This window comes from Anopheles merus, chromosome 2R (assembly GCF_017562075.2).
Source record: "Anopheles merus strain MAF chromosome 2R, AmerM5.1, whole genome shotgun sequence".
Taxonomy (NCBI): domain Eukaryota; kingdom Metazoa; phylum Arthropoda; class Insecta; order Diptera; family Culicidae; genus Anopheles; species Anopheles merus.
In genome coordinates, this window is record NC_054082.1 from 55,677,294 (window position 1) to 55,703,855 (window position 26,562).

At 39.8% G+C, this 26,562-nt stretch overlaps 3 protein-coding genes across 17 annotated transcripts in view; 1 reads left to right on the forward strand and 2 right to left on the reverse strand.

Moving 5' to 3' along the window:
* Positions 1–52: 52 nt before the first annotated feature.
* The window catches only part of LOC121587684 (mucin-5AC-like), a 28,154-nt gene continuing 1,644 nt past the window's right edge, over positions 53–26,562 (forward strand). Inside the window, exon 1 of one of the 2 annotated variants that reach the window (XM_041904701.1) lies at positions 53–128. Coding sequence is in view for 1 of the 2 variants with exons in the window: in XM_041904700.1 (XP_041760634.1) it covers positions 20,400–20,459 (60 nt within the window). In the remaining variant the exon portion in view is untranslated. Of the gene's footprint in view, positions 129–19,655; positions 20,460–26,562 lie in introns of those variants that run through there. The other variant, XM_041904700.1, reaches the window with a different exon arrangement.
* Positions 130–1,347, reverse strand: LOC121587688. The gene is made up of 3 exons (XM_041904708.1): positions 1,072–1,347; positions 936–995; positions 130–873 (listed from the first exon to the last, which is right to left on the reverse strand). Exons 1-3 carry the CDS (start codon positions 1,156–1,158, stop codon positions 283–285), a joined length of 738 nt encoding a protein of 245 aa, XP_041760642.1. The 5' UTR covers positions 1,159–1,347; the 3' UTR covers positions 130–282.
* LOC121587682 (putative thiamine transporter SLC35F3) overlaps positions 3,666–26,562 on the reverse strand; it is a 29,041-nt gene continuing 6,144 nt past the window's right edge. Inside the window, exons 2-11 of one of the 14 annotated variants that reach the window (XR_006004090.1) lie at positions 17,293–17,452; positions 16,251–17,197; positions 15,860–16,178; positions 15,616–15,705; positions 15,401–15,530; positions 13,668–13,737; positions 11,225–11,254; positions 8,518–8,533; positions 6,962–7,225; positions 6,376–6,465 (exon numbers count right to left, since the gene is read on the reverse strand). Coding sequence is in view for 11 of the 14 variants with exons in the window: in XM_041904687.1 (XP_041760621.1) it covers positions 4,806–5,219; positions 11,225–11,254; positions 13,668–13,737; positions 15,401–15,530; positions 15,616–15,705; positions 15,860–16,178; positions 16,251–17,197; positions 17,293–17,380 (2,088 nt within the window). In the remaining 3 variants the exon portion in view is untranslated. Of the gene's footprint in view, positions 5,220–6,255; positions 6,466–6,961; positions 7,226–8,517; positions 8,534–11,224; positions 11,255–13,667; positions 13,738–15,400; positions 15,531–15,615; positions 15,706–15,859; positions 16,179–16,250; positions 17,198–17,292; positions 17,453–26,562 lie in introns of those variants that run through there. The other 13 variants (XM_041904691.1, XM_041904687.1, XM_041904689.1 and 10 more) reach the window with 13 other exon arrangements.

Here is a 26,562-nt window from a genome sequence, read left to right on the forward strand (position 1 = left end):
TCCCTTCGCCGCATACAAACAAACAAATGTCAATCTCTCGATGGATCGGTTTATGGTTTCTGTTCGTAAACTTCAAAATGGATTCCTGATCTTGTCAACATCAAACGCCGGTAGGACTATATTAAAGCGTAAGTTTAAGTACGATTTGTAACATTTTATTGATTGCTTTTTCTGTCATAGATATACAAGCTTAAGGCACCAACAGAAAATATGCATTACACATACTGCAAGTTTTCTATTATTTCTCACTCACTGTAGTGAACCATAGATTGAAACAGTGCATCATCGAACAAGCGCCGGAACGCGGTTGGGGTTGGTCACACGATCCCACAATACAGGCCACAACGATAGTGGCCAAACCCGGGGACCCAACGAACTTTGCCACAAACCATTGCGACGATCCTTGGCGTACCGTTCAGCCTTGGCCAACGTTCGATAATATTGATATAGTGCGACAGCGTGCACATCTTTTCGATTTGGTACCGATTTTGGCACCGGGACGGAGAGCTTGGCGAACCCTAGGCTAAGCAATGCTTCACCAACATCTATGTGCTTTTTCGAATCGTTTATACAGACACGGCATTCAATCTGAGCGGCGCTGGATGGTTCCTTCATCGGGATGAAGCATATTTCTTTGCCGGTCACAACGGACTGCAACCAGGAATACCCATTGGCGTTGATATCGATACCATCTATCTTGATAGGTATGGTTTTGCTCGACCAAAAAAATACCTTCGCCGGTGGATGATGTTGCACAACTAGCAGAGGACCGTACACTTGTGACGGTTCTATTTTAGTTACCCTACCATACTGTTTTACTTGATCACGGACAAAATGATGCGGTATGTCCGATGGTTTACCGAAAATAGTGACCTGCAAAACAAATGTTCATCAATACCCTGTGTTGAGTGTATTAAACAATGATCACAACTTACTGGGCGTATTTTTCTGTAGGCCACAAACAGTAAAATTCCAGATACTGTGTAGCTGACTATCTGTAGAGTCGGACCGAAATATTCATAGAAAATATTTTTTTAATACTCAGACAATACAATTGATCCAGGCACTTACCTCAACGCCTTTCGTATCTTTACGCATAAAATTAGAAAATTCTTTCCACCAACTTGTGCCAGTGTCGCGGGTTTGTTCTGCTGCCATAATGTATGCCAAGTGCGTTATAGGATGGCGATTGCAGCAAAGTACAAAGGTGAAGTTCAGTTACAACTGGTATGACGTTTGAATACAGTCGAATAACTATGTTTAAAACGAGTGAAAGTTAAGTTGAAGGAATTTTACTGACCGATGATCGCTGAACAAACAAACAACAATTAAAGCAGCTGACAGTTTCATAATAAATTCATGACGTCATCTCATCCACCCTTGACATATTGTCAGAGCAAAAGCAAACGTTAAGGGTTAACGAATGCTTCAAAATGATTACAGTATGTTTCCGCGAAACACATATTATGGGTGTTCGAGGAAATTAAGCATGAGTCGTTGCTTGTCGCTATTTTGCGCGATGTACTTTTTAATTCTTTCGTACACGATTACAATAAAATTATTTTAAAATAGGATGGGTTATAGGGATGAATTGAAGCTTTTTATATTGTAATAAACAAAACAAAATGAAATAGATATTAAAGATTCGATAAAAAAAATGTAGAAACAAAGCTACTGTGATGTGTATATTATACTTTTTATTTATTTTAGCAAGCATTAGTAAAGTCATTTATCCAAAAACTAAACTCGGGAATTGTTCATTGACAAGTGTTGTAGCGGCACCAGCGATTGTATCGGATTACGTACTGTTCTTGGACCCGGACACATTTGCGATCCGTCGCGGTGGCAGATAGATACAGGAACTTTTCATTATTAAAAAAAAGTAGCGGTTTCAGCAGCAGTAGACAAGTTCATGACCAGCTCCAACGCCGTGATGAGTTTGGGATCTGTTTCAGGACCGGAATGGCCGTGGAATCAGTTTCAGGGCTTGTATGGGGTTGGAATCAGTTCAATCAGCTGATCAGGTGTTCATGATCTGTTTCAAGAGTGACATGAGTTCTGGACAAATACTAAAGTCGTTTAGGATAGGGATAGCAGATCCAACGCTGGTATGGGTTCAAAATCTGTTCCAGCATAGGTAAAGGTTCAGGAACAGGACTGATTTCGGAACAGGATCTTTTCTATAGATTTGGCTTATGATCCAGGACCTGCATGATGACCCAGTATGGATCAGAGAATCCGTTCCAGGAATAGTATGTATTCAAAATCAGTTTTTTTAGGAACAATTTGGGTTCAAGATCAGTTTCAGGATTGATCTGTCTTGTATCAGTTCCAGGATCAATTTGGGTTCAGGAACAGTTCCCGGACCAATATTGCTTGGTCTTAATTGCAGGAATGGTAATGATTCACAACCAGTCACTCTTGATGTGCTTCGTGGAATACGGAGGCATCTGCAAATTTAGCAATTAACAAATAAATGATTATTTACTTATTGCTTTAATGATCTAAAAACTTTGTTAAGTTGTTGATTTAAAGGTATTGTATTGTATTATTTTTTACGCATAATTTCATTGCATAAACCAGCAAACTGTAAGAAAAATTATCCTATTTCTTTGGAGATTCTAGCAGTAGAACAGACGGTGGAAATAATAGCTAGCAAATGGTGAGAATAAGCATTCGGACGACATGTTCAAAATTCTTGCCAATATGTGCCGGTCTCATGGTACAGTCGCCAACTCGTACGACTTAACTACATTACATGGCCGTCATGAGTTCAAGCCTCGAATTGACTGTGCTCTCATACGTAGGACTACTACCCTGCTATGAGTAATCCATAAGTCACTGAAAGCCAAGCCCCCACTAGTGTGTGGTACAGGCAGGCTGGTCTTGACCGACAACGGTTGTTGTGTAAAAGAAGAATGTTTTTCCTGGCAAAATCGAGTGGAGAAAAGCAGGGGGTGTTGGCGAATTTCTTTAGCGCAAAAGACGTATGAAGAACATCAGCTAAGGACGGCTGCCGTCCTAAAAGCCTAAAAGCTGTAATCGAAACTGATAGAAAACTATCTGTGTTTGAGTGTGTCCATGCATCAGTTGCAAGTTTCAAGTTATTTTTTACAATTTTTAACAGCTCATCGTATACACAATGTCTTATTGTTGCTACACATACGTTAGTAAAAGTGTGAAAATGGAATTCTTTACCATGCTTTAGTCTGCGAGTCTAATTTTCTCTATGTGTGGTACTGGTACTGTGGTCTAACAAAATTTTGGTACACGGACATCTGTTGCACAGAGAAAGCTAAGAATATCGCGAGTTCTCATTAAATTATATAGAAAACCATTCAATATAGGAAACAATCGTTAGGCATTGATTTGTTCTTTTGAGCGGTGCTTTCATTCGGATATGATGACCACCTAAAACCCACCTGTGGTGGATCTAACGGTGGGCGGACAAGGCGGTTGCTTGGGCTCCGTCGGGGGGATCTCTACTCGTCTTACTGCTTAGGGCCCCGATACCCTTTATCCGTCAATGTGTGGATGGTATGAATATTTGCTTTAATACTTACCTATTCAATGAGCAACAACCTATCACAACTCCAGCCAAAAACTAGTACCTAAGTACTTATTTTTAGTATTATTGTTACACAAAATAACACAAATATAAATTAAACCAAACAAATTTTTTTGTGGAAGAATTGCAATCATTGTTTCTGATATTTCATTTGGGTTTCAGAATTTTTCAACTAACACTATCCTTGCAGGAGTGGACCCGATTTGAAACATCATTGTACAGAAATGGATTCGTTGTTTACGCTCGATTGAATGTGTAAATATGTATTTGGAATTATCATTGAAATATGATGCCGTTTGATGGAATTTGGTGTACCTTAAGCTATTGTTCGATTGCCACACATTGTTCATCTTTGTGAGTTGTGTAAGGTATGCAAACATTGCTCTTAATGTGTTCCATCGGAAATATGTAACTAGCACAACACGCTTCGTTGGATAACATTCATTCTAAACCATTATGAACAAAAATCGGTATTTTACTTCTATTAAACTATTAACAAATTGCCTCTATCACCGGATACATCAATTCCGAACGGTAATTTTAGAAACGTTAAGCTACAAACAGATGTTGTAAAACCAGGTTCTAGCCATCAGGTTGTCTGCCATGGCCAGTAACCGTAGCTTACCGTAGAGAAGTGCTATCATTAGTGTTAGTAAACTAGTAACGCTTATATACGCGCTGCTTACACTATTGTTATGATTCTCATTATTACTAGTTCATTAAAGTTTTCCTTTTGAAAATGGGAATCAACGCTGTACACTAATTAAAATATAACTAAGATTCTGGCTGTGTGTGATAGGTACTGATAAAACGACTCTAGTTATGTTATCAAAGGGGAATTAGTGTAGTGATTGCTAAACTATCAGGCAATTGAAAACTGCTAACATGCTTGCTGTGGACAACTGCTGTGGATGCTTGCGGCGAACGAAATACTTTACACCTAACTGTCTGTCGTTATTAGTAGCATTGCTGTGAGTGAACATAGTACTAAAGTAATTGTGACTCTGTTCGATCTTTGGTACGATGTGGTTTGTTTGTTTGTCCACGAGCAGATAAAAAAATTCAGACACTAAAAGATTAAAGGAAAGCAAAATCCACCTGCTCTACTTTTAACTTTATCGCGTCTCGCGTAATCGTGTCACAGTTCCTGTGCACGAAACATCTAAGTATTGTGTATCGCAGCTTGTTTGAAAGATTGTCCTTAAGCTGTTGCTCCGTACGGGGAAAGGGAGCATTGTTACTCCAGCGACCCGTAAGAGCTGCTACGCCCGTTCATCGATGGATAGCGATGAGCGTCGGTTGTGGCCGACAGAGAATTAGGACCACTCCCGGTACCCAACCCTGGGCTAAGCCGGATCGAACCCGGCTTTCGGATGAAGTTGGTTGTCATTTCGGTGAGCGAATAGTGGCGCAGTTTTGCGTGCGGGTTTAGACCAACGAAATCGCTACTGCTATCATTGCGCAGGATGTGCTGAAAGTGCTGCAGGCTCTGCTGATGCTGCAAATGATGTTGCTGCTGCTGCTGCTGCTGCAGATCGGTCATCTCACCCGGCCAGAGGGAGAGCGAAGATGCGATCGAATGTAGCCCGTCCGATAGTCGATGACGTCGCGATGCTGCGATGGAGTTCCGCTTCGAGGATGACGACCCCATCTGTAAAGCAAGGCATTTCGGAACAGGGCAGGGCAGGATAGAGATGGAAATGGAAACAAAACACAAAAGATCGATAACGCAGGATTAGTGCACGGATCAGGGAAGCCATCTGTTTACCAACATGAAAGCCGGTGTAGAAGCGGTGATGATAAATAAGATCTGCAAAACTAAAACAGTTAGGTAAAAGTAGAGATCGTGAGGTAACGGGTAATAGACAAACCAAAATCGACAAGTACAGCCACAAAAGAAGCCAATGTTGATTAAAACTGGACTATTGAACTGCCGATGCAGTGATTTATGTACTTTTTGTTTGTTTGCTAGTATGTATTCAAAAGCAAAGCACATTGTTTTGACGATAACATTCCACCACTGCTTTGGCCAGTTTTTGGTGGTGGTGAATGAAGCTTTTAATTTTCTCAAAGAAAAAAGAAGTTTAATTTTGCTCTCTTTCTCTCAGTTTAAATTTTCTTGTAAAACAAACATAGGAACCGAATACAGTCAAATTGATAATGAACATTTGAACATGAAGGATGATCAATAAAAGCTTTTTGCTTGTAACACACACATACACACACACTAGCTGATGATGACCCCATCGAAGTAAAGCAAAGTTAACAGAAGAAAACAGAAATGGTATTTTTCAGTAAGTTAGCAATTATTTCTCATGCCCAGAGAGAAAGAGAGATGAATAAAGCGCACACAGTACGTTGGAGTGTAAGTCGATAGATTAAACTTGAAAGAACCGAAATACACACAGAATATAGTTTTAAAATGAAGATGAATTAATTTGTTACTAAGACATTAAGCAAATCACAAAACTGCATATGTAAAGCGATTCAAGATTGTGCCGATAGAAAGACGAAAAAAGTAACAAAAGCCAATAATGCAAATGCGTTTTACTTTGTAATGGAGCTACTACGAATTTGCCGAAAATATAATTTACGCGTATTGCGTTGGAGAAGGAATGTTTCGGGTCCGAAAAGCACAGCATACATCTAATAGCATCGATAGTTTATAATAGCGGTGTTTCTTTTACCTTAGTTGTCGCCCCAATGCAATCCAGGTGAACACAATATGCACAAGTGTGTGAAGAGTGTGAGTTTGTAAGGTGGTGTTAGAGTTCCGTTCGAGGATAGTGTGATTACTGTTAAGCTTCCAACAACACAGGATCGTGTAGAGAAGAAGGAGAACTGGGAGAGTGTTTAAAAACGAACAAAACATTCTGGTAGAGGATTTGCGCATTACCCTGAGATTGCAAGCGCAGGATACAGCGGTTTATTGCATATTAATTCAGATTATTAAAAAAGGGAGAATGTTGATAAGGAAAAAAAGGAGCAATTAAGGATATCAATATGAATATAATAGCGGTACGGGAAAACCATTTAAAGTATTGGTAGCACAAACAAGGAAGGTTTGGTGTTTGGTGAATGTGGAGGAGAAGAAGTCGGTGGTGTAGATTCGTGGAATAGAATAAGATTATGCGAAAGAGAAAAGAGAAGAAAGAGAAAGAGAGAGAGAGAGAGAGAAAGAGAGAAATAGAGAGAGATAAAGAGAGAAATATACATTGATAGGAAAAAGTGGCTGTTGATGTTGCTACAATTGATCTTGCGTTCGTTGTCGTTGCCAACTTCATTAGAAGAAGGATTTTCTAGACAATCTGGTGATGGTGATGGTAATGGTGATGATATAAAACTACAAAGTTGTAGGGTAGCAATATTATACAACGCGCTGTACTTACTTACCTTTGCTTCTACTTTCAAACAGCCTCTGCCTTGAAATGGTACAGGTTCTAGCAGGTCGGTTTTTGTTTGTTTGTTTGTTTTTTTGTTTCGGTTTGTGTTAGGTTTGGTTTGGTAGAGTGATGTTGTCTTTTGGGAATAGCTAGAACTACATTCCGCAACGCGACACAATACAACACAATCGGTGCGTTGTGCAGTTGTACTTTTTATCGAACAGTAGATGTGGGTGAGGCAACGACAATATCCCTTCTACAAAAGGCTGGCCGACTGCGTGCGTGTAACAATTTGCAACGAAACGAGGTGTGTGTTTGGGGTCGTGTACGTGAGTTATATGTTGTTAGTGTGATATTGAAAGATATGGATTAGAGAAGAATTAGAAATTAATGTAAATTCGATTGGCTTGGCGAGAGAGGGTTATTTAAAAAAGACACACGCACATAACTGAATAGTACTCAATGATGGGTAAGATTTTTGTACACGATGGTTTGAAAATAATACTTAAAAGCGTTGGCAATAAATGTAAGTGATCATTCATATTCATTCTTACAATCGGATGCTTGCTCAAATCGTGTTGATTTTTTTTTGGTTCGGTTTTGTTTATCTTCAAGATTGTCTTGAGTGAAACTATGGAATAATCACTAAATTTCCCTGCCTCGTGGTCACTATTGGAGAGTGTGGTGGGGGTTAAAACAGTGCAGATTATTTTGCTAGTACTTGCCGGAAAGTACGGTTTCCATTTCCGCAGTTTTGTTCCGTATGCAGTATAAGTGTGACAGTGATTGACTATGTTTAGGCACAGGCTTTCAGTGTAGGACATACAAATGTCGCAAATGATAACTTTTTACATACCAATTACAGTACGTTTGAGGTATATACAACGTTCCTTTATGTACCTACATTTCGATAGTGTATCTTACTACTAACAACTATAACAAGCAAGCTGTGTCAACTGGGATTTTTTTACTTATGGTGTATTCCCAACTTTAAAGATGCAGAGGATCGGTGCTTTACATGTGAAAATGTTTAGACCAATTTAACGACGGTAAGGGTCATGGTAATTATTGCACACTAATGGAACAAACTGATGGTGTGAGAAACATAGGAACAGATTGGTTGACGAGTGGCTTTTTTTTCGGAAGAAAGGTTTAGAAGCAGTAAATTGGCGCGAGCAGCAGCGTAAAGTAATTGATGTGCTTTTAGCACACACGCACAGACACACATACAAACATATATAGATTATATATGGCTGCTTACTACGAGACTGGTCTACGGAGAACAAATCTCAACCTACTTAGGAGTCTCACCTGGCCTGGGACTTGGCTTGAGTTTAGAGTACAATCTGGTACTATCTGTCTTGTGGCGGTTAGATTAGATGGGAGTGATTAGTTTTGGTTGTTTTTGTTTTTTTAGATTAATGATTTTGTTTTTTTTTTGCTTTTCTTATGTGATGCAATTTTGCTTCAAACAATCGCTTTCATTCACATATGCTTGTATGCATAGACTGGCAATGTCAAGAGCAGTTTAGAATCAGCAATTGGGAGACTCTGTTAAACGTTTACCTCTTTTGTAGTGTATCTGGAACGAGTAGGTGAGGAATTAGTTCATTGCTTATGAGACTCTACGGAAAAACAGGATGAAAAAACGGTGTAGATTCAATGTGAGGTGAGGTGTGGGGTTCGACTCAAACGAAAATTTGGTTTCTCAAGCTTACGACAATTATTCTAGAGGAACAGTTTCGACTTCATTTGCGCTTTGTTAAATGTTTTTGTTGTTGTTTTCTTCTAAATTTCTGCACACCAGGGAACAAAATGAACAAATAGAAAACTTATTTTTGAGCAAGCACTGTTTCATGGTTGGAACACGTTTTTGTCGATTAAGATTCCTGGCCACTTATAGCAACCCTGTTGTCCTAAATTAGTAAATCACTCTCTTTTTCTTCGCACTTTTTAATGGGCAGTGTTCGTACGGGGCGCTGCATGTTCTAATCACGTACCGGCACGTAAACGAAACGTGTGCGGAGTACATCCAAGAGCCACCGGCCCCAGAACCAAATAAATTATGAAATTTAATTAAATTCATCATCACGCTCAAGCGTAACAGTAACTCCGTTGCTGTTGCGGTTTTTTGGGGGCTATTCTACTAAACATGTTTGCACCGCTAAGGTAGAGGATTCCGCATTTCTTGATGTTTCCTCCATTTCGTTGATATTTATGTTTATTCCGATTTGCAATTTAGGTTGATGAACTTTTCCGGGAATACGTGGCATGAAAGGATCCCTCTTAGTGCAGAGAATGGCCGATTGATGAAAGTTTTAGCACGATTGAAACTGTTCAAAAGGATAGGGGTGTTATGCTAAGGAATTGAAATTAAAGCTCAATACTATGTACTTTTCGTTTCCCTTAACTTTAGTATATATTCGTCGTTCTCAGTATATCTTAGAAATCGGAGTATATTTTTGCAAAAGTAAATATTTTCTTTCAAATGATTCATTGGAGGTAAAATTGCATGATTATATTGTCTTAATTAAATATTGGCTCGATAGTAATCAATTGATATATAAATTATATATCAATAAATTAGATAAATTAGCGACAGTAGCTATCTCAAAAAATACAATACTCGAATGGTAATGTACTGTTACACAAACGATATGGCAAACAGAACAATCGATTGTGTACTATCATTAAAACTGGTTAGTAATGAAGGCAACTTTCACTATCATTAATCATGGTTAAATAGTATTAGTCCATAAGCTGCGAAATGTGTGATAGGCTAGCGCTTGGCCGATTGATCATCAGTCACTGGATTGAGAAGCAACCAGCCTAACCCGAGTACCAAAGCAAACGAGACCAGTAGCTATATATTTCGCAAAATATTGAACGAAACGAAACGTTTTTTTTTTTTCAAATGAAGAAGTATTTTGCATTCTTTTGTTGTTTAGAGATTGTGCGTTGCAAGGAACAATAACTGGTTTCAAGAACAATTTTGGCATGAGTTCAACACAAAGCATGCAAAAATGCATTAACAGTTGAATTTATCAGAGGAAATGTTACGCGTGTGTTTATTTTTGGCTACCATTATCTTGATGATGATGTTGAATGATCAACAATGCAGCCTGCAAGACATAATTGGATTATGTCTTGGATTAATCCTCCGTTTAGCATGCGAGATAAGAGATCCAATGTGCCTTAAGTCCTTATACTGCTGTTGGGTCCGTCCCACTCTTGAATACGCTGCAGTCGTTTGGTCTCCACCCGGTATCACTGCCATGGCTAGGCTAGAGAAAGTCCAACGCAAATTTACCCGTATTGCCATTCGTCGCTTCCTTCCCAATCAGTCTTCTATTCCTCCATATCATGTCCGTTGTCGCCTGCTTAGTCTGGAACCTATCCAAGCCAGACATTCTATCATCCAGTCCCTTTTTGTTGCCAATCTTCTCTCCTCTGACCTTGATTCCCCATCTCTCCTGTCGCGTATACCCCTTTATGTTCCGTCTCGACCCTTACGCCCGAGAGCTCCCCTCTACATTGAATTTCGCCGAACCCGTTACGGCCAAAATGACCCACTCCTACGAGCGTTAGCCACCTTCAATGACCACTCCGATCTCTTCGACTACCATATCCCACCCCCCCGTTTCCGCTCCCTCCTTCGCAACACTATCACCCTTCCCACTCCATAATTCGTTAACCCGCACATTCCTTCCTCCCCTTAGTTTTTAAGCAACATATTGTTAAGCCTTTGGCGGACAATTTAATTAAATAAATAAATAAATAAATAAATAAATAAATAAATAATAAAGAATTGTAACCCTTGTAAACAATACAATCCGAATAAGGTTTTGCAAATAGGGAACTATAGATTGCAAATGAAGTGACACCATCAACAGTAAACATATATGAAAATACATATTACATAGAGAGTGTAATCGGGCATTCGAAAGGTGACGATCATAACGGACACATGGACATAAAAACAGGCAAAGATAGACACCGAAAGGGCGCACGAAAAATGAACAGCAAAATCAAAAAGTTACAACGAAAACTGTCCTCTAGAGAGAGAGAGTAAAAGAGCGAGAGAGATAAAGAGATAATGATGATGAAAAACACCAACTCGATGTGAATGTAAACAGAAAAGTTCGGTAGGTTTGCATACTGCTGGAACGCAAATAGAACCGAAACCGTAACGATGCAGTAACAATTGTAAACAGAAGAAGAAAACAAAACAAAACGAAAGTTTTATTCGTTCAGTACGTTCACGGACACTCACCTCGCGTTGTGACCCAACAAGATGATATTTCTGGAAAACAATTGAAATATATGGGTTCGGTTTTTTATTTGAGAATTTAGAACGACTAAAAACCATTGGCATAACTGAACATCAAAACCAGTTGTACGGGAGAGTGAGTTAAAAGGACAGCCGAATGTGGCAGTGAACGGAGCGGGCATTAGGGTATGGGTGGAGGTGTGGTGTGGGTGGGGGTGAGTGGTTATAAGAGAGGCTGTGAAGGACCATGTAAGGGGATGTATCGGGATAGTGCTGTAACATATATCCTGACTTGCTGGATGCTGGACCGGATAATTGAATTTGTATGGTGGAAAAGGAATTGCTCACGAGTCTGACAAACGTTGCAAGTTCGGGAGAATATCCAAAGGTTGTGTAAAGAGCGATAGTTTAACCGAAGGAATAGTACGTTTCACGAAACCGGATTGAGCCACTGTGACTGGAACTCTGGATGTTGCAGCAATGCAATGATGAGATTATTTTATTTTAGCTTTCCTTTGCTTTGCGGTTCTTAGTCCTGCGTCTGGCCAATAGTATAGATAGCTTTCATCCTGCAATTTTCATTCTAGTCTATGCAGTGGCCTTGCAATCCTATTTTTCGTCTACTAAAGAGAAGTCTAAAGGTCACAGGTACTACTGAGGCCAGGAGTACTCAATAATGCTTGTAGCATGAGCTAATAAGTCTACATACATTGTTGCCAAACCTTACATCTACCAGAACTGTGTACATTACCGCAGCGAGAATTTTTGTGGTGGATATACAACGAGCCAATAACAGGATGGGATTCAATGGGAGCGATAATGATTTGACTAACGCCAGAAAATTAATCAATATTTTAATCTAGTGGACAGCGAAGGTAGGCGAAGTAGAAGAAATGAAGATAGGACAGGGGAAGAAAGATACAGAGCCGAAGAGAGAAGAGAAAGAGCAGCTCAGAAGTATACAACGAAAGAATGAAATATTACAACACGATGAAATATGTTACATCGAAATGCTATTATCCATGAACATATGAAAAGATAAGCAGTGTTTTAAATCAGCTGATGATGAACAGCCAAGGATAAAGAGAGTAGGAGATAAAGTGAAGGGTTGTGTGTGTCTGTGACAATACGGCGCAGAGTATGAAAGTATGAGTAAAAATCGGCAGTGGAAGACGAGAAAGATAGCGTACAGAAATACAGAGCATGGTTAACCAATTCGTTGCACAATATTATAGAGCTAGTTGTGGTACGGCGCCCTAGGCCATTCTTAAAAGAAATTAAAAAAAAAAATGGTATAGCTAGTTGTATTTGTATTTGTTGTGCATGGTTTAGGTATAAGAGTTGGTAGCTTTGAGAAAGTAAAGGCAAACCAATTAATTAATATAGGAGAATTTATTTTAATCTACAATAAATACACTACAGGAATATGCCATTCATTGAAACCGTCATTAAAAAGCTAATTATGGGTTCATGTACCGTACGATTCATAGGACTAACAGAAACAAACTAAGGTGAGAAAATATAAGCAACTAACACAACCTGCACTGAATTGATAGAAAGAACAAAAACACAATTACAAATAAAAGATTGAAAACTCCGCTGGTTAGGTAAGTAACAGCAAATAAACTGAACTGCTAAATTGTAAAATATGGTTTAAAAAAGACAAAACTTTAGTATATAAATAAAAAAAGAAATAATTTCAAATCATATAAAAAGATGATACAGGGAATAGGAAAGATAAAACATTTTAAAACAATACAGCTATTAACATGTGTGGTAAAAGATTGTTTTTATGTTAAAGTATTATCCTATTCTAGACAGAAACAAGTCTAGTAATGAAAATAATTATTTATTTTACAACTGCAGTACAGCAATTAAGTTCTGATCACACCTAGCGTATTGTAATTAGCAATAATGAGAATAATAATTCGCAGAGAGATACTAGAAATAATTTACAGAAAAGAAGCTTGAAAGAAGAGCTGTTATATATGTTCAAAAAGTATAGGGAGTGCCACATTACGTTTTCAAGGATCATAATGGTCCAACTTCTACTACAGTTTTTACTCAGGATGAATATTAGAAGGCAACTAGAACTGAAGATTACAGTAAATGAAAACGCACAACTTTATATGGAGTTAACAATTAGGCTTCGTTGGCGTTATGTCTCATCGTCCAGTGGGTAGAATGAACATTACATGGAAACTTGTGAGATTAACGAACAACGGAGGCCAGTGAGAGCTATACATGGTATGTTCCATTTTGTAGTAATGTACAAATGCAAAGTGACATGGTAAGATTGAAGAAATTGAAAATTTAAACTCAAGAAACTAGAACAGAAACGTTTCGGTATAGAAAACGGAATTGGATTTATACTGTTGGTTGTAAATTTTTGGTAGTGGTGTAATATTGGCGGATTAAGATTTATGATATTTGATTGATTTCCTACCGAATTTTCGTAATCATTATCAGCAGTATCACAACAACATTGGTTTCTTAGTAATGCGCGACCAGTTTTTCTGTAATTTTTGAATACAAACAATTTTAGTTGTAATCATGGTTTGTTGCATGGTTTATACATAAACACACACACACACACACCCATAAATATGAATACATACACACACACACACACACACACACACACACACACACACACACACACACACACACACACACACACACACACACATACATACATACATAGGCATCCATCCATACAGCACCTTTCGTTATAAAATTTCACAAAAAGGGTTACTGGATGCTCACTTTTTCTATATCACTTACTCGCGCGTACACATGCACACACACACACACACACACACACACACACACACACACACACACACACACACACACACACACACACACACACACACACACACACACACACACATATATATATATATATATATATATATATATATATATATACACACACACACACACACACACACACACGCGCACAAACACGTACACTCAATCAATAGAAGGTGTTGTGAAAAGGGTCAGAGGATATTGATGGCAGGACACATTACGAATGGTAAAAATAAAAGTTTATACGATGCATGGAAAGTAGCGCCTGAAGCATGAGCTATTATGCACACGAACGGAGGACAATTATCTACATTAAAAAAAAACACAAAACAAATGTATATAATCCTACAAAAATAAAAGATATGTGTTACAAAGGGGGCAGCATACGAATGCCAGGTAGAATGAACAAATCAGATTGTTAAGTTTTAAATTTAATTGTATAATCCTTGCGTTTTGTGTTACATGCAATTAAAGAGATTCGTTTTGTTCAATCTAACGCAAGAGAGATAGGAGAGGAAAAAATATCAATATATTCCGGACTTGGCTTTCTACCAAGGGGATGCAACATACAACGAGCGCAAAATTGACCAACGATAAGAGGCGAGGGATGCAAATATAGATAAATGGTAAGAGATATAAAGGGGACAGCCAGGTTTAGATCGAAGGACGCTTTCCACATCCATAGATAAAGAGAGGAAACGGAAAGAGTACGTGTCAATTGATGAGCAATCAACAAACGATACAAGAACAACTGGATAGCAGTTAGTATGGGACAAATATAGTTTAGAGAGGAAATTGGTCCAAAATGAGCACATGATCGGATACTATTCGCTGATGCCAATGGAACAACCTCGTAATGTCTGCTATCGTGACACTGTTATGATGCGTGTGTCTAAATTTCTATTGAAATAATTTAAATTATCTATAGTTTTAGGGGTCATCAAATGTACAACGATGGGCTACAAACTCGAAACAAATTTCGTTAACTGATGGATGACGCTTATGGATGGATGGATGAGCATAGAGTAAAGGTCCAGGACGTTCGCCCAATTAGCGCGTGTGAGGGTAGAGCGACAGGCGAAGAGAAGTAATTAGACATAGGAGGAAGGAAGTAGGATGAATATTTGGAAGAGAGCATAGACAATGGTAGATAAATAGGAATAATGAGACAGTAGAGACGAGCTGGGAACACAGACTTAAATACATCCGGCGCACAGGGCGAGAGGTACAGATAGTGGACAAGTAACGCAAGAAACAGTTCAAGTAAAAATACAAAACCAGCAATAAACACAAGAAGTACGACAACACAAGAAAGAGAAAAGAAGTGTCCGAGAGAAGCGGGGTGTGCGAGAGAAAGCAACTTACCGCAGCAAACGGGTGATGTAATCGGGCCAATTGTCCGGAAACATTACGAGAAAGAAACCGACTGCTATCAATATGATACCGGCCAGCTTCATACCAGCAAAGTGAGCCCCGTACAACACGATGTCGAGTGCTGTGAATGAATAGTATCAACAGATAAGACAGTCGACAGCTTCTATCGTTCGGGTGTCCTTTACGGCATGCCGAGTGGCACTTACCAGCTGAAACGGGTACAGCCGTTATAAGTCCCAGGGTGACAAACATGTTGTACGTAACGGCACTGCTGAACTGCGTAAGGATGTGGAAAACTGTCAGGGGTACAAGGGAGAAGTAAAAAACGAATGGTATGTGGTATGTCACTATATGGTTCTACCCATGCACTACTAGACAGACAGTGCTCTATTTGATCAGCAATTCTTCATTCAAAGATGAAGTCTGATTTTTCCTACTAGCCTTGCTTACCTAGCAGTAAAACGCTGGCCATCAGCAGCACTACCCAAGGAAGGGTTTCCCAGGGCATAATTTCTGCACCAGTAAAATAGAGTGCTATGCAGACCGGCCACAAGATGGCCGCATTCAGGAAGCCGATGATCGAGAACGTGAATGCGATCTGCCCGACGGGCGGATCGCCCATCACCTTACGAAACATTACTTTGAAGACAGCATAACCAGCGGCAGCCAGGGCCGCTAGAACCACTCCGCCCAACGTAGGGCTACCCGTAATTCCGTCCATGTAGGCCAGCAGCGCAATACCCGTATCACACAGTATCACAGCGACGATCTGGGAAGCGGAACCGTAGATAAGAAACTAAAGCTGATTGATCAACTTACTGAACTGGAATGGTTTACTGACCCGCACACCAACAAACTGCTCCTGGAGAATTACCCACGCCAATAGGTACACGCAGGCTACGTTCGTCGCGAACAGAGCCATAACGTCCGTTGCTAGAAGGTCCTTGAGCGAGAGCGCGTACAGATATGTGGTCAGCAGCCACAGAACGCAGAACGTGAGGCAGCGGTTCAGGAAGCGTCCGATGGTGAAGCCTCGGTCCCGGAAGCCCCGCAAAATTTCGCCCAGCACTTCGCCTGTTCCGTCACACTTCTTGATTGCGACCCGCCCGAGGATGTAGATTGGGAAGAAGAGTATCGCGAAGTTGGTACAGAACCAAGAGGCAAAGAACGGTGCGTTAAAGACGTGTGTGGTTAGCGGGGGCGCTACACGATCGGAGGTAATGATCGGTTTGGTTGTCGAGGGCAAGAACGAGGACGTGGGTCCGAAGCCGTGAACTATCATGGCCGAGGTGGAGTTCTGGTCCGGTGCCGCACCACCCGGAATCGCATCGGTCGTTCCGTCGGTGATGAACGCGGTCAGATGTGGAGGCAGCGTGGAAGCGTAGGTATTTCGGCGCAGGTACAGGAACTTGATGCAGTGCGTTGCACCAACCCACGAGGCCGTTACCAGTACGGTTACGCACACGCCGAAGTACATCTTCTGCGCCAGCTCCGAGCAGCATGACGCTCGGCATGCCTTTACTCGCGACGTGGAGGGGAGACTCGAGGAGACTGCCGGGTTAGCCGAGCCGGAGCCACCGCCGCTGCCAACACCAAGGCCACCGCCGCTACCGAGTAGTGCATGTGGCTGTGATGTTGGCGTATCACAACCGCCATGCATTCCACCGGTTACCGTGATGCCGATCAGACTGTCCTGGCCATCGTGCTGGCTCGAGGTCACCGAGTCCGAATGTGTAATCTGTGGCACGTTGTTCGTGAAACCTCCAAAGGGTCCATTTGGGGAGTCTCCTGGGGAATCATAACAAAGGTATTACAGACACATTTGAAAGGGGTTAGATCTATAAATAGGGTTGGGGCTGCGAAAAAGAGCAGCTGAAACTGACCTGTCACTACGACAGAGGGAGCGCGAACGCGTTTCGGATTGAAGATTGCCGGTATTTCGCTGTCCCGTGTCATGGCGTTCTCTACCATGTCCGCTGTCCCTGGTTGCTCGACTTGACCTTACGTGACGTCTCGAAGCCCCCGTTTACCATTTTAGGCGCACTAGAATATAAAAGCAGAAGAATCATGTGTCATGTTAACAATTAAAATTTTCAGCAAACAGCACATGGAAAAATGTAAAGGCATCAAAACTGCGATATGTCAGCCTTGGTCTAAAATTACATCTCTTACATTTCCAACTAAAACATATCGCAATTCACAGGCAATTTAAATATGTTTTGCAAATGATTTATACTGAATCAAATAAAGTTTTAAAGTTTTATGTTTGTAATTTGGATCTAAATTTTGAGTGGATTTTAAGCTGACTGGTTTCATGTGTTTTGCCCAAAACACAATATTTTGTTAAAGTCCATATGACAAAACAATACATTCTTATTTGTATGCTCCTTTCATGAGGTGACCATTTATGTGTAGTTTTATTAAACCTCTTTGAATATTGTACACAACAAGATGATAATTTAAGTATTTTTTGTTGGATTGTTTTGCTGCATTTTTATACTCTTCTGGGTCAGTTTTTTTGTTAAAAGAGTTATTTAACGTTCACGAGGTGTTTTTCAACAGCACGGTTGCCACAAATATAAGATAGCTGTTAATTTTAAATGAATAGGAAAACAGTGTACACATTCCGAAATGTAGACCAATTTTGATATCGTGGATATTTTTATTTTTAAACCGACCCGTATCAAACTTATAAGGATCTGTGCCAAATTAGTAAAAATCCATTATCAATCTGATGATGATGATGATGACCCCTGTACGGAATTGAGATGTTCGAGGTATCTTGTGATAATTTGATAAAGCTACAAATATTCAAACGGGTTGATGTTTGAGAGCTGAACAAGAGCATAAAGGTATGATGAGTTACTCACCCCTTTACAAGATTGTGTAGATTAATCTTGTGTCACGTCTCGTGTTGTGACAATACGTTTATCAAAGATCATTTAACTTACAATTTACATTATATTTATTTGCTGCTGCTAAATAGCTATTAACTGCTTTTGTATAATAGTCTTGTGAAGTGTGATAACAGTTCACTGCACCTACATCTGTTTGCATTCCCAACGATATCTGCCTTGAATGGCCATTGAGTCAATTCGTGCAATTCAACTTTCACACTATTTTCTTTTGAATGAAGTCAGCAATGGCAAGAAAATTCCCTCAGATCCCATTACATAATTTTCCCAAAACTCACCAAATCATTTGGATTTGCGGATTCATTAGTAGATGTGACTCAAAATGTTATCATTGATTTACGGGTACGATTGCAACGTAACAGAAGATCATAGCATAGAATAAAATGTGCTTAAATTTTCCCCGTTTATTCATACAATCGCAATTATAGTCCAGATAAATGTTAGTTTTTCAGCTATTAAGTTTGAAATGAAGTTTGTGCGTAGCATCAGGCTGCACCAACTGATACAAACTTTGTCGGTAGGGTTATGCCTTGCATCTTCCATTGGGAGTAATCTATAATCGTACGAAACCAGTCTGATAAACCCATAAATCCATAAACTCGGACGGCTGGTGAACGATAGGCCCATCTATCACAAACGATTTGAAACAATATCGGGACACCTGTAAAACAGCCTCTTAATGCTTTCCCCAATACTCAATTACGGAGAGGAAAAAAATTACACAACTGGAAAACGTCGCTCATGCGCGGGGTGTGCCACGGCCATCACTGCAATGGGGACACTGCTCAGATGAAATTTCGTGCTTTATGAGGTCTATTAATTCGTGCGTCCTTCTCAGTATGGCCTGCGTCTGTTCACCATGGTCTAATCAGTCACGGCTGAATGTTTCGGCCCTATGTAGCCCGGAACGCTGGACCGTAGTGATCAGTTTCTTTTCTAACACATTTTTGGTTTCTGTGTTCTTGGTGGATTATCAACCATAAATCATTGCTTCGTCAATGAGCCTCCCCACCCCTCGTTCTCATCAAGGTACCTCTAATGCCCATTCAAGCACAAGAACACGGCCTGGTTCGTGAATCGAAAAAAAGGGGATATTTTGGCAAAAGTGAAGGGAATTGTCCTGACAGAACTCGTCTCCTTGTTGTATGCAAACTTTGAACGTTTATGTTCCGTGCCACAGAAAAAAACAACAACATAAAGACAATTAAATAGCAATTTTACGAGGTACAGATACCAGGTTCCTTTCGAAAAATGTGTTTACCGCTATAACGCGGCTCTATAACAACGCTGTATAAGATGACATAATTTTGTCTCAGGTGAATGCCGAGAACGTCAACGAACTGACTGGGCTACTTTTAATCGAGTCAAATCTTAACCCCTGACCACGATCAACAAAAAACAAAAATACCCACGTGCAAACAAGCCTATCTCTCGCTATCCGCAGCAAACAAGGCGCATGGGAAAAGGGAAGGCCACTGTGTGGCGTAGAAAGAGAGAAGGAGAGTGAGAGTGAAAGAAATGAACCGAAAAATCGCAATCATTTGAAATCACCTCACCGTGGAGTTGGGCAGCTAGACACGTTGGAGTAGCATGTTGCGCTCATCAACCGTCGCGGTTTGCTCAGTTACGAACGAACACCGCACGCAAGCGCAGGTGCTAGGCTAAAGGCGTCTTGTGCAGGTGGTGCCCATTCGATTTGGTTGATCCATATCGGCCACCGTTTCTCGAAGTGGATTAAGACGACTTCAGTCGTCGATACATGTACACTAAGAGTGGATATATTAATTTCGGTGATGTCGAGTGTCTAGTAGTGTGTTCAATGTTGATAGCGTGCAACTCATTATTATGGTTGTGGTTTTGTGGTAGAAACGATTCTTACGAAACGTGCTACAAAATTCGTTCATAAAGTAAAAACGGTGGTTTCATGTTAAAACACTGAGTAAGAAAGCGCCGGTGTACTGACATTACGGCATCTGTAGCGTGCTGACGGAATAGCTGTGTGAGCAGTGAAACGAATTCAGCATTCCCAGCTCTTTATAGCGCCAACCACAGTGATCAACAATCTTCCTGACAACATGAAGGTTATCGGAACACCCAAAAACCTAAAACCCTTCCTAGGATGGCTGCTAGTGTTGGTAAGTATTGAACTGAAAGCATCTAATTCATAGCGGGTGCTGGAAACTAGCGGGTGTGTCCACGCAACAGGCGCAACGATATTCATGGATTCACAGCTTGTCGGATCAATTGCAATCGCTAACGGATGCTGAAGTGCGGCTCCGATTGTACGATAAGACTGATGTAACATAACATAACCGATCCCGTGTTTGGGTGAATGATTAATCACGATAAGTTTTTTTTTTTTAATTTCTACTTGCTACCGTTTCTCACCCATTTCCTCCCGCATGGGGTGAGTATGTCGATGGCGAGAAATTGGTGTAATTGCGGCAGCCAACCGTGCGAGCATAATCTGCCCTAGATAGGAGATTGTTTGAAATACGGATTTTTTTTTCTCCCGAAATCCATCTTTGCTGGTACAAAATGGTGAAAATACTGCATTTTGTATATTTCAAAAAGAAACTCAGTGTGGGAGGCTATATCCGGTGAGCATAACATAAAATCCAGCTAATGGTGCTGAATCATGAACATAGATCTGTTCCAAACACTACCTTGAACGAGTTGGATAAGTATTTTATATTTACTCTTGAGAAGCTCAATTCGCGCGCTGTGGCATGCAACCGATTGCACCTGAGGTCAAACAGATATGCAACAAACAAACCACCTTATGCAAGGTCAGTGCTAGAGGTGCTGGAGGGCACAAGTGCTTATATTTACGTTGTGTTGTGTCAAACCGCTTATAGATGTCAACAGTCGAAGTATCAATGTGACCAACCTCAATGTCGCCCAAAGCAAGGGGAACCTATTGGTACTGTAGTCTATGCCATTGCACTATGAATTTATCGGCTGTGCTGAAGAACGGAAACTATTTTATTATTTATTAATATTCATTACAAACGAACCGTTTCAAACTACACAAGTACAACAACTAAAGCATCGACAATCGATTTGAAATTGACCGGAAAAAAATAAAGGTAATGATCATTTGTAGCAATAAACTATTTGTTAATCCTTTCGCTAGTTAATAATCAATGATGCATGTTTAATTGCATTGTGTTAGCACACCATGATCGTTAAAATTTTAGTTTGAGTAACTAACGTAAAGTGGAAAAGAATAACGAATGTTTATGGTACAGTCCATATTAAATCAAATGAATGCTATTTTTCGTGTGAAAAACATTGATATTTGAGTGCTAATTAATTTTTCTAAAGTGTACCGTTCCAGCATATCTCCCTTGTTGCAAAGATGTATGAGAAAACATATTTGCGTCAACCGTATCCAAAACCATTTTTCACAAAAGACCCGCATAACGGCGAAAATTCACGAGTTACTCCATCAACAGCTGGAACTGAGCGTGAATATATGGCAAATTAACTTCCACAATCGTTTCGCATGATTGATCTTGCACAAATGCTTTGTGACGCTTATGCAAACTATCGCCTAATTGTTCTGCATACCTTCAGTGAAGATAATTTGGACTATCCCACGAACACGCGCGTTTAATGAAATTTGCTTTGGTTTTCAAACTACTCAATCATATGGACGAACACTTGCAGTCTAAGTGAAGTAAGCGGTCTAAGTGTACAACAATAGATACTAAACATTCAATTTCGTTAAAACTCGTTTTAGGCACTTTTGGCCAGTTGATATACTTTTAAGTAATGCACAACAAAATCGAACGACAAATAACAAATTTCATTAGAACTACCTTGCGCATTCAATACACGTTTGCAGAATGAGATAGATTGGTAGGCAGGCTAAATTACAACCATCTATCGTTAAACAGCCGGATGGATCGGATTGGTATATTTGGCATCAAGCCGAATTTGTGTTTTTTGTTTTGAATTAGGAAATGTGAATGACAAGAATACACACAAACATAAAAATACTCAGTCCGAGCGTTTAGTTCATAATCAATCAAACAATAGGAATTTGCTGTCGAAATGTATTTTAAATTCAACTAATCCACTGAATGGGAAGCAAAAAATGGATAAAAATTAATGTAATCTGTCAGTAGCCGAAACAGGAAACAATCAGCAGATCTACCAGTGATCTACTTTACCGCACAAAGGCAATATTTTACAGTCTATTAGTCAAGGCAAATCAAACGCCACGTAAGTGAGTACGTGTAAGATGTATAAAACGAAACGTTTGTTTTTGTCACCATTTTACGATACTAACATGTCAATAGCAAACATATAAAATCGTTTTATGGTGTTCACATAAAACATGTTAAACCCGCTAGCCCGCTAAATCGAGATTAGCCTCCAAATAGGCATACCCGCCGTCTGCACAGCTGAAGGAGTTGATTGGGGCATTTAAAACAAATGCGTGGTCTAAATTGAATTCATGGCGATCAAGTGTGTGCATATGACTGACCGACTGCCTGCTCCACTTGTCGCTTACTGTACTCCTTCTTTTTGCCAAACAGAGGAATGCTAAGCTAAACATTGGATCGGACGGGCGACTTCGTTTAGCGAAAATATGTAGTCAAGCCTGTTTTTCAAATGAAGGATATATCTATAACTGTCGGCGACTGCATACGGCTATCAAGGACCACATCGCCTCAAGGCCGAACGGAAAGACATAAAGAAAGGCTTTAATGTGCGTCTCCTTCGAAACTGTTCCTGGTGGTAGATGCTAGTGAATGAGCAATACAATTTCGTGATACAGTTTCTTAGCGTAGGATACGGTTGCCGTGCCGTTTGTTCGTTTTAAAAGATGCCAAAAAAAGGGAAAGTCTTTTGGAACCGTGTTTAAACCATGTCACGGAGAAGGCGTTCAATGGAGCGAAAAGCGACAGTTGAGAGAAAGACTAGCGTGCAATTTCAAACTCAAGGTGAATCACTTTTACTTGGCTGCACAATCCTGTAATGTGATGAGAATTGGGTTTGTAAAAAAGTGCTGTCAGCTTCAAATTCAAATAACTACCATTCATTGATTGTTATCATCATGTTAACAACCCTTCGATAATGAAGTGATTTTGATTGTTATAATGTACTGTGCGCACTGTACTATCGCTGTAACCCGGTAGTGAAGAGTTATTTCAAAGACCTTGCACCACTGCCTCCATGCTCTATTGCACTCGTTCTAGGATTCATCGAGTTCTGTTAAAGTACTTTAGCAAACAAAAAAAATGCGAAGGCTAGCTACAATTACTTGAGAACCATACGAGTGATTGTCATGGATCATCAATGATGCGTTGATTTCTTTTATGTTATCAAGATGTGAATGATAAACACCTTGGTTTGGCCGAATTAATTGGAATATATAAATTTGTTGCTAGTACAGGACGGTTTTACATTTTACATTCTCTCTTCTATAAACTTAATTTATGTACCTTTCGCCTAAGATTTCATGCATTACGTTGAATATTAAATTTAATTTCCATTAACGTTCCAGACCTCGAATGGTTCATTAGTGGGGTCGTTGGTTAGTTGGATGGTTAGTTGTTGATCGGGAGGTTGCTTGGGGTAATGACCACATGACTCGTTCATACCCAATGTTATGCTTACATTGAAATCACCTGTCCAATGAAATAACGATTGTGTTATGTTTTTGTTTTCTTTACCGAGCGCATTGCTTGTGAGCAGGTCCATGTCGAGTACTTTTGTACTTACGATTGTAATAAACTTGCTCCCTGTTTGTGAAATAATACATTTTAAATGACAGAGCCAATAAGCCAATAATTGAAAGTAATAAAACCACGTGAATCGTCGAGAAACACTTGGGGTCAAGTGTGCATGAATGAAAAATTATATTTCTAATGAACTCCAGTTATTTAGTGGAACATTTTGAATGATACAAAATGTGTGAAAAACATAAAATAAAATAAAATAAAACAAAATACAATTAAATAACAGAAAGATAAAATAATGTAAACTGTGTACTGTGGGGTTGGGAAAATAACGTCCATAATCCATTCATTTACTTCACTAGTGACAAAATTTAGAAAGAACTCTATAAGCAACGACTTTATTATTCATGTTCAATGCCAAATTCAATGGAAATTCTTCCTAGCATACAAGAGATGAAGAGCAAACATGTTTTACAGTGACAAAATTTACCACAATACAACAGCTGCCTTCGCGTCGCATGTTTGCACTGCCAAGGCACGGCAGTACCAAAAGCATAGCGCATACGAGTGTACGTAATCGAAGCAAGAGCGCAAACAGTCCAAACACTTCATAACACTTGGTGCCGGGCGTAATCGAGCTTTCCACCACTCGAGCTAACTGAGCATTTTTTTTTTGAATTTCATGTTCAATGCACACCGGTACAACCACCATGCCCACACCTGCTTACCCTGCGTATTCGTGCGATCGCAAACATGTACAGCGCATAATTTCTTCCGAAGCAAATTGAGTTTTCGCTCAAAGCGATCAATAAAAAAAGCTTATGATATTCTCGAAATAGGGTGTAGTCATATGGTAAAATGAAAACGTCACATGACTACAGAAAACGTTACGCATAATGTGTTCTCTCATCTACCTTAACAGTAGAAGCGAAGCCATCGTGTGCAGCCTGAATGATCGTAACTAATAGAATACGTCACGCGTTAGTACATTCGCTTTGGTTTAGATTTAATCGAACGTTTATCCAATTCGGTTGCCGATTGGCAATGGATTTCTCAACGCGATCTCAATACGATCTCAGCTATACTACGCTTGTGGCTTTGATATGGGATCAAACCTCAATGGTACCACCAAGGTGCTTCCAAGCTCCGCAAAGTTCCACCACGTGGTTGCGTGCCGTCGCCATTGTCTGTAAACCGTTTGCTGGCCAACACTGACCAACTTCCTCGTTTCTCAGAGTCTCCTTTCTGCTACGCACTGTTTGTTTTGTCGTTTGTGGCTAGTTGTTACTTTCAACACCTGCCGCAGGGGCGTTTAAGGTGGGATTAAATGCGTGCATTTTTACATTATTGATGAATTCGGGCTAAACCCACGAAATGTGCGTTCCACCTACTGGCGACGGCCTTGAAAGATTTGTGCTGTTGTATATCATTGGTACAACAGCGACACAGACGAAGTTGATGCTGGAAACTGAGTGAACGTTGCGCCAAGTCAGAATCTGTGTTGGTTACACATCTATTTTTTGCTCCATTTTTTCTGTGTATCTACTGTACTATTTTTCAACATCTATCCGGTAAGATGTTGACGTACGATGTATTTTACATCTAATCAGTATATTCGACAGATACTGAGATACTGATATAAATATTTCATAAAAAGTACGTCTTCTCTTTGAATTTTAAATTTCATGTTTCATAATCCTTCATTTTAGAAGTATAAACAATATTTTTTTCAGTTATTATCAAAATATTATCAAAACAAGAATCTCTTTATGTCGAAGAGATGGGGTTAATTTCAAGGGCATAAAAGTGTGTAGTAATAGAAATAATATTATGAAGAATTTACGCATCATGCTTAACTGAAGGATTGAGTTCAATTTGTAAAATGTGCGGTGAAATGGTTTTTTAAATATTTTGATGATTTTATGTTATTGATGGTCCGATCAATCAACAAATTTACATGCACTTGAAGCCCCGCAAAGCCTTTCAATTTGGCCCGTGATGAATTTTGTTAATTATTTGTATGAACCAAAACATGACAAATCATACAGGTGCGATTATTAAAATTAAAAGAGCAAGATGAATTATACAGATATATCCATAAGTAGATATATCTTATTGTTTGTTTTGCTCATAGAACCTCTGAGCGTTTGAGCCCCAGGGGAGCCTCGGTGATGGGATAGAACCTAGGTCTGTTATGCTCAGAACATTAGCCTTTTGTAGCTTATTTCACTGCCATTGTGAGCCCTGGGGTCCATTGATTACCCAGCGTAGAATCTCCAACTTCCACTGACATTTCTTAAAGGGGCAAGTACAATGGTCGGAGATTACAAAAAATATACATTTTGTTCCGGCTCCAAAGGTGCAACCTCTATGTCGATCGAACATATGTTCTGCTGCTGCGGAAGAAGTGGTCAAACATAGGGAAAAAATCGTTGTAGCAGAACAAACAAATGTATTTCATTGAAGTCATACAGCATAAGCTTTAAATCCCCCGAAAATAACCTGTTATATGGTCGCTTAAATGCATGAAGCACCCCCCCCCCCC

Bases quoted from the DNA above. Each gene is read 5' to 3' on its own strand.
- LOC121587688 (XM_041904708.1), bottom strand. From the start codon at position 1,158: ATGGCAGCAGAACAAACCCGCGACACTGGCACAAGTTGGTGGAAAGAA. The intron at 996-1,071 runs GTAAGTGCCTGG...CCGACTCTACAG, and splicing joins AAGATACGAAAGGCGTTGAG to ATAGTCAGCTACACAGTATC. The intron at 874-935 runs GTAAGTTGTGAT...TTTGTTTTGCAG, and splicing joins CCTACAGAAAAATACGCCCA to GTCACTATTTTCGGTAAACC.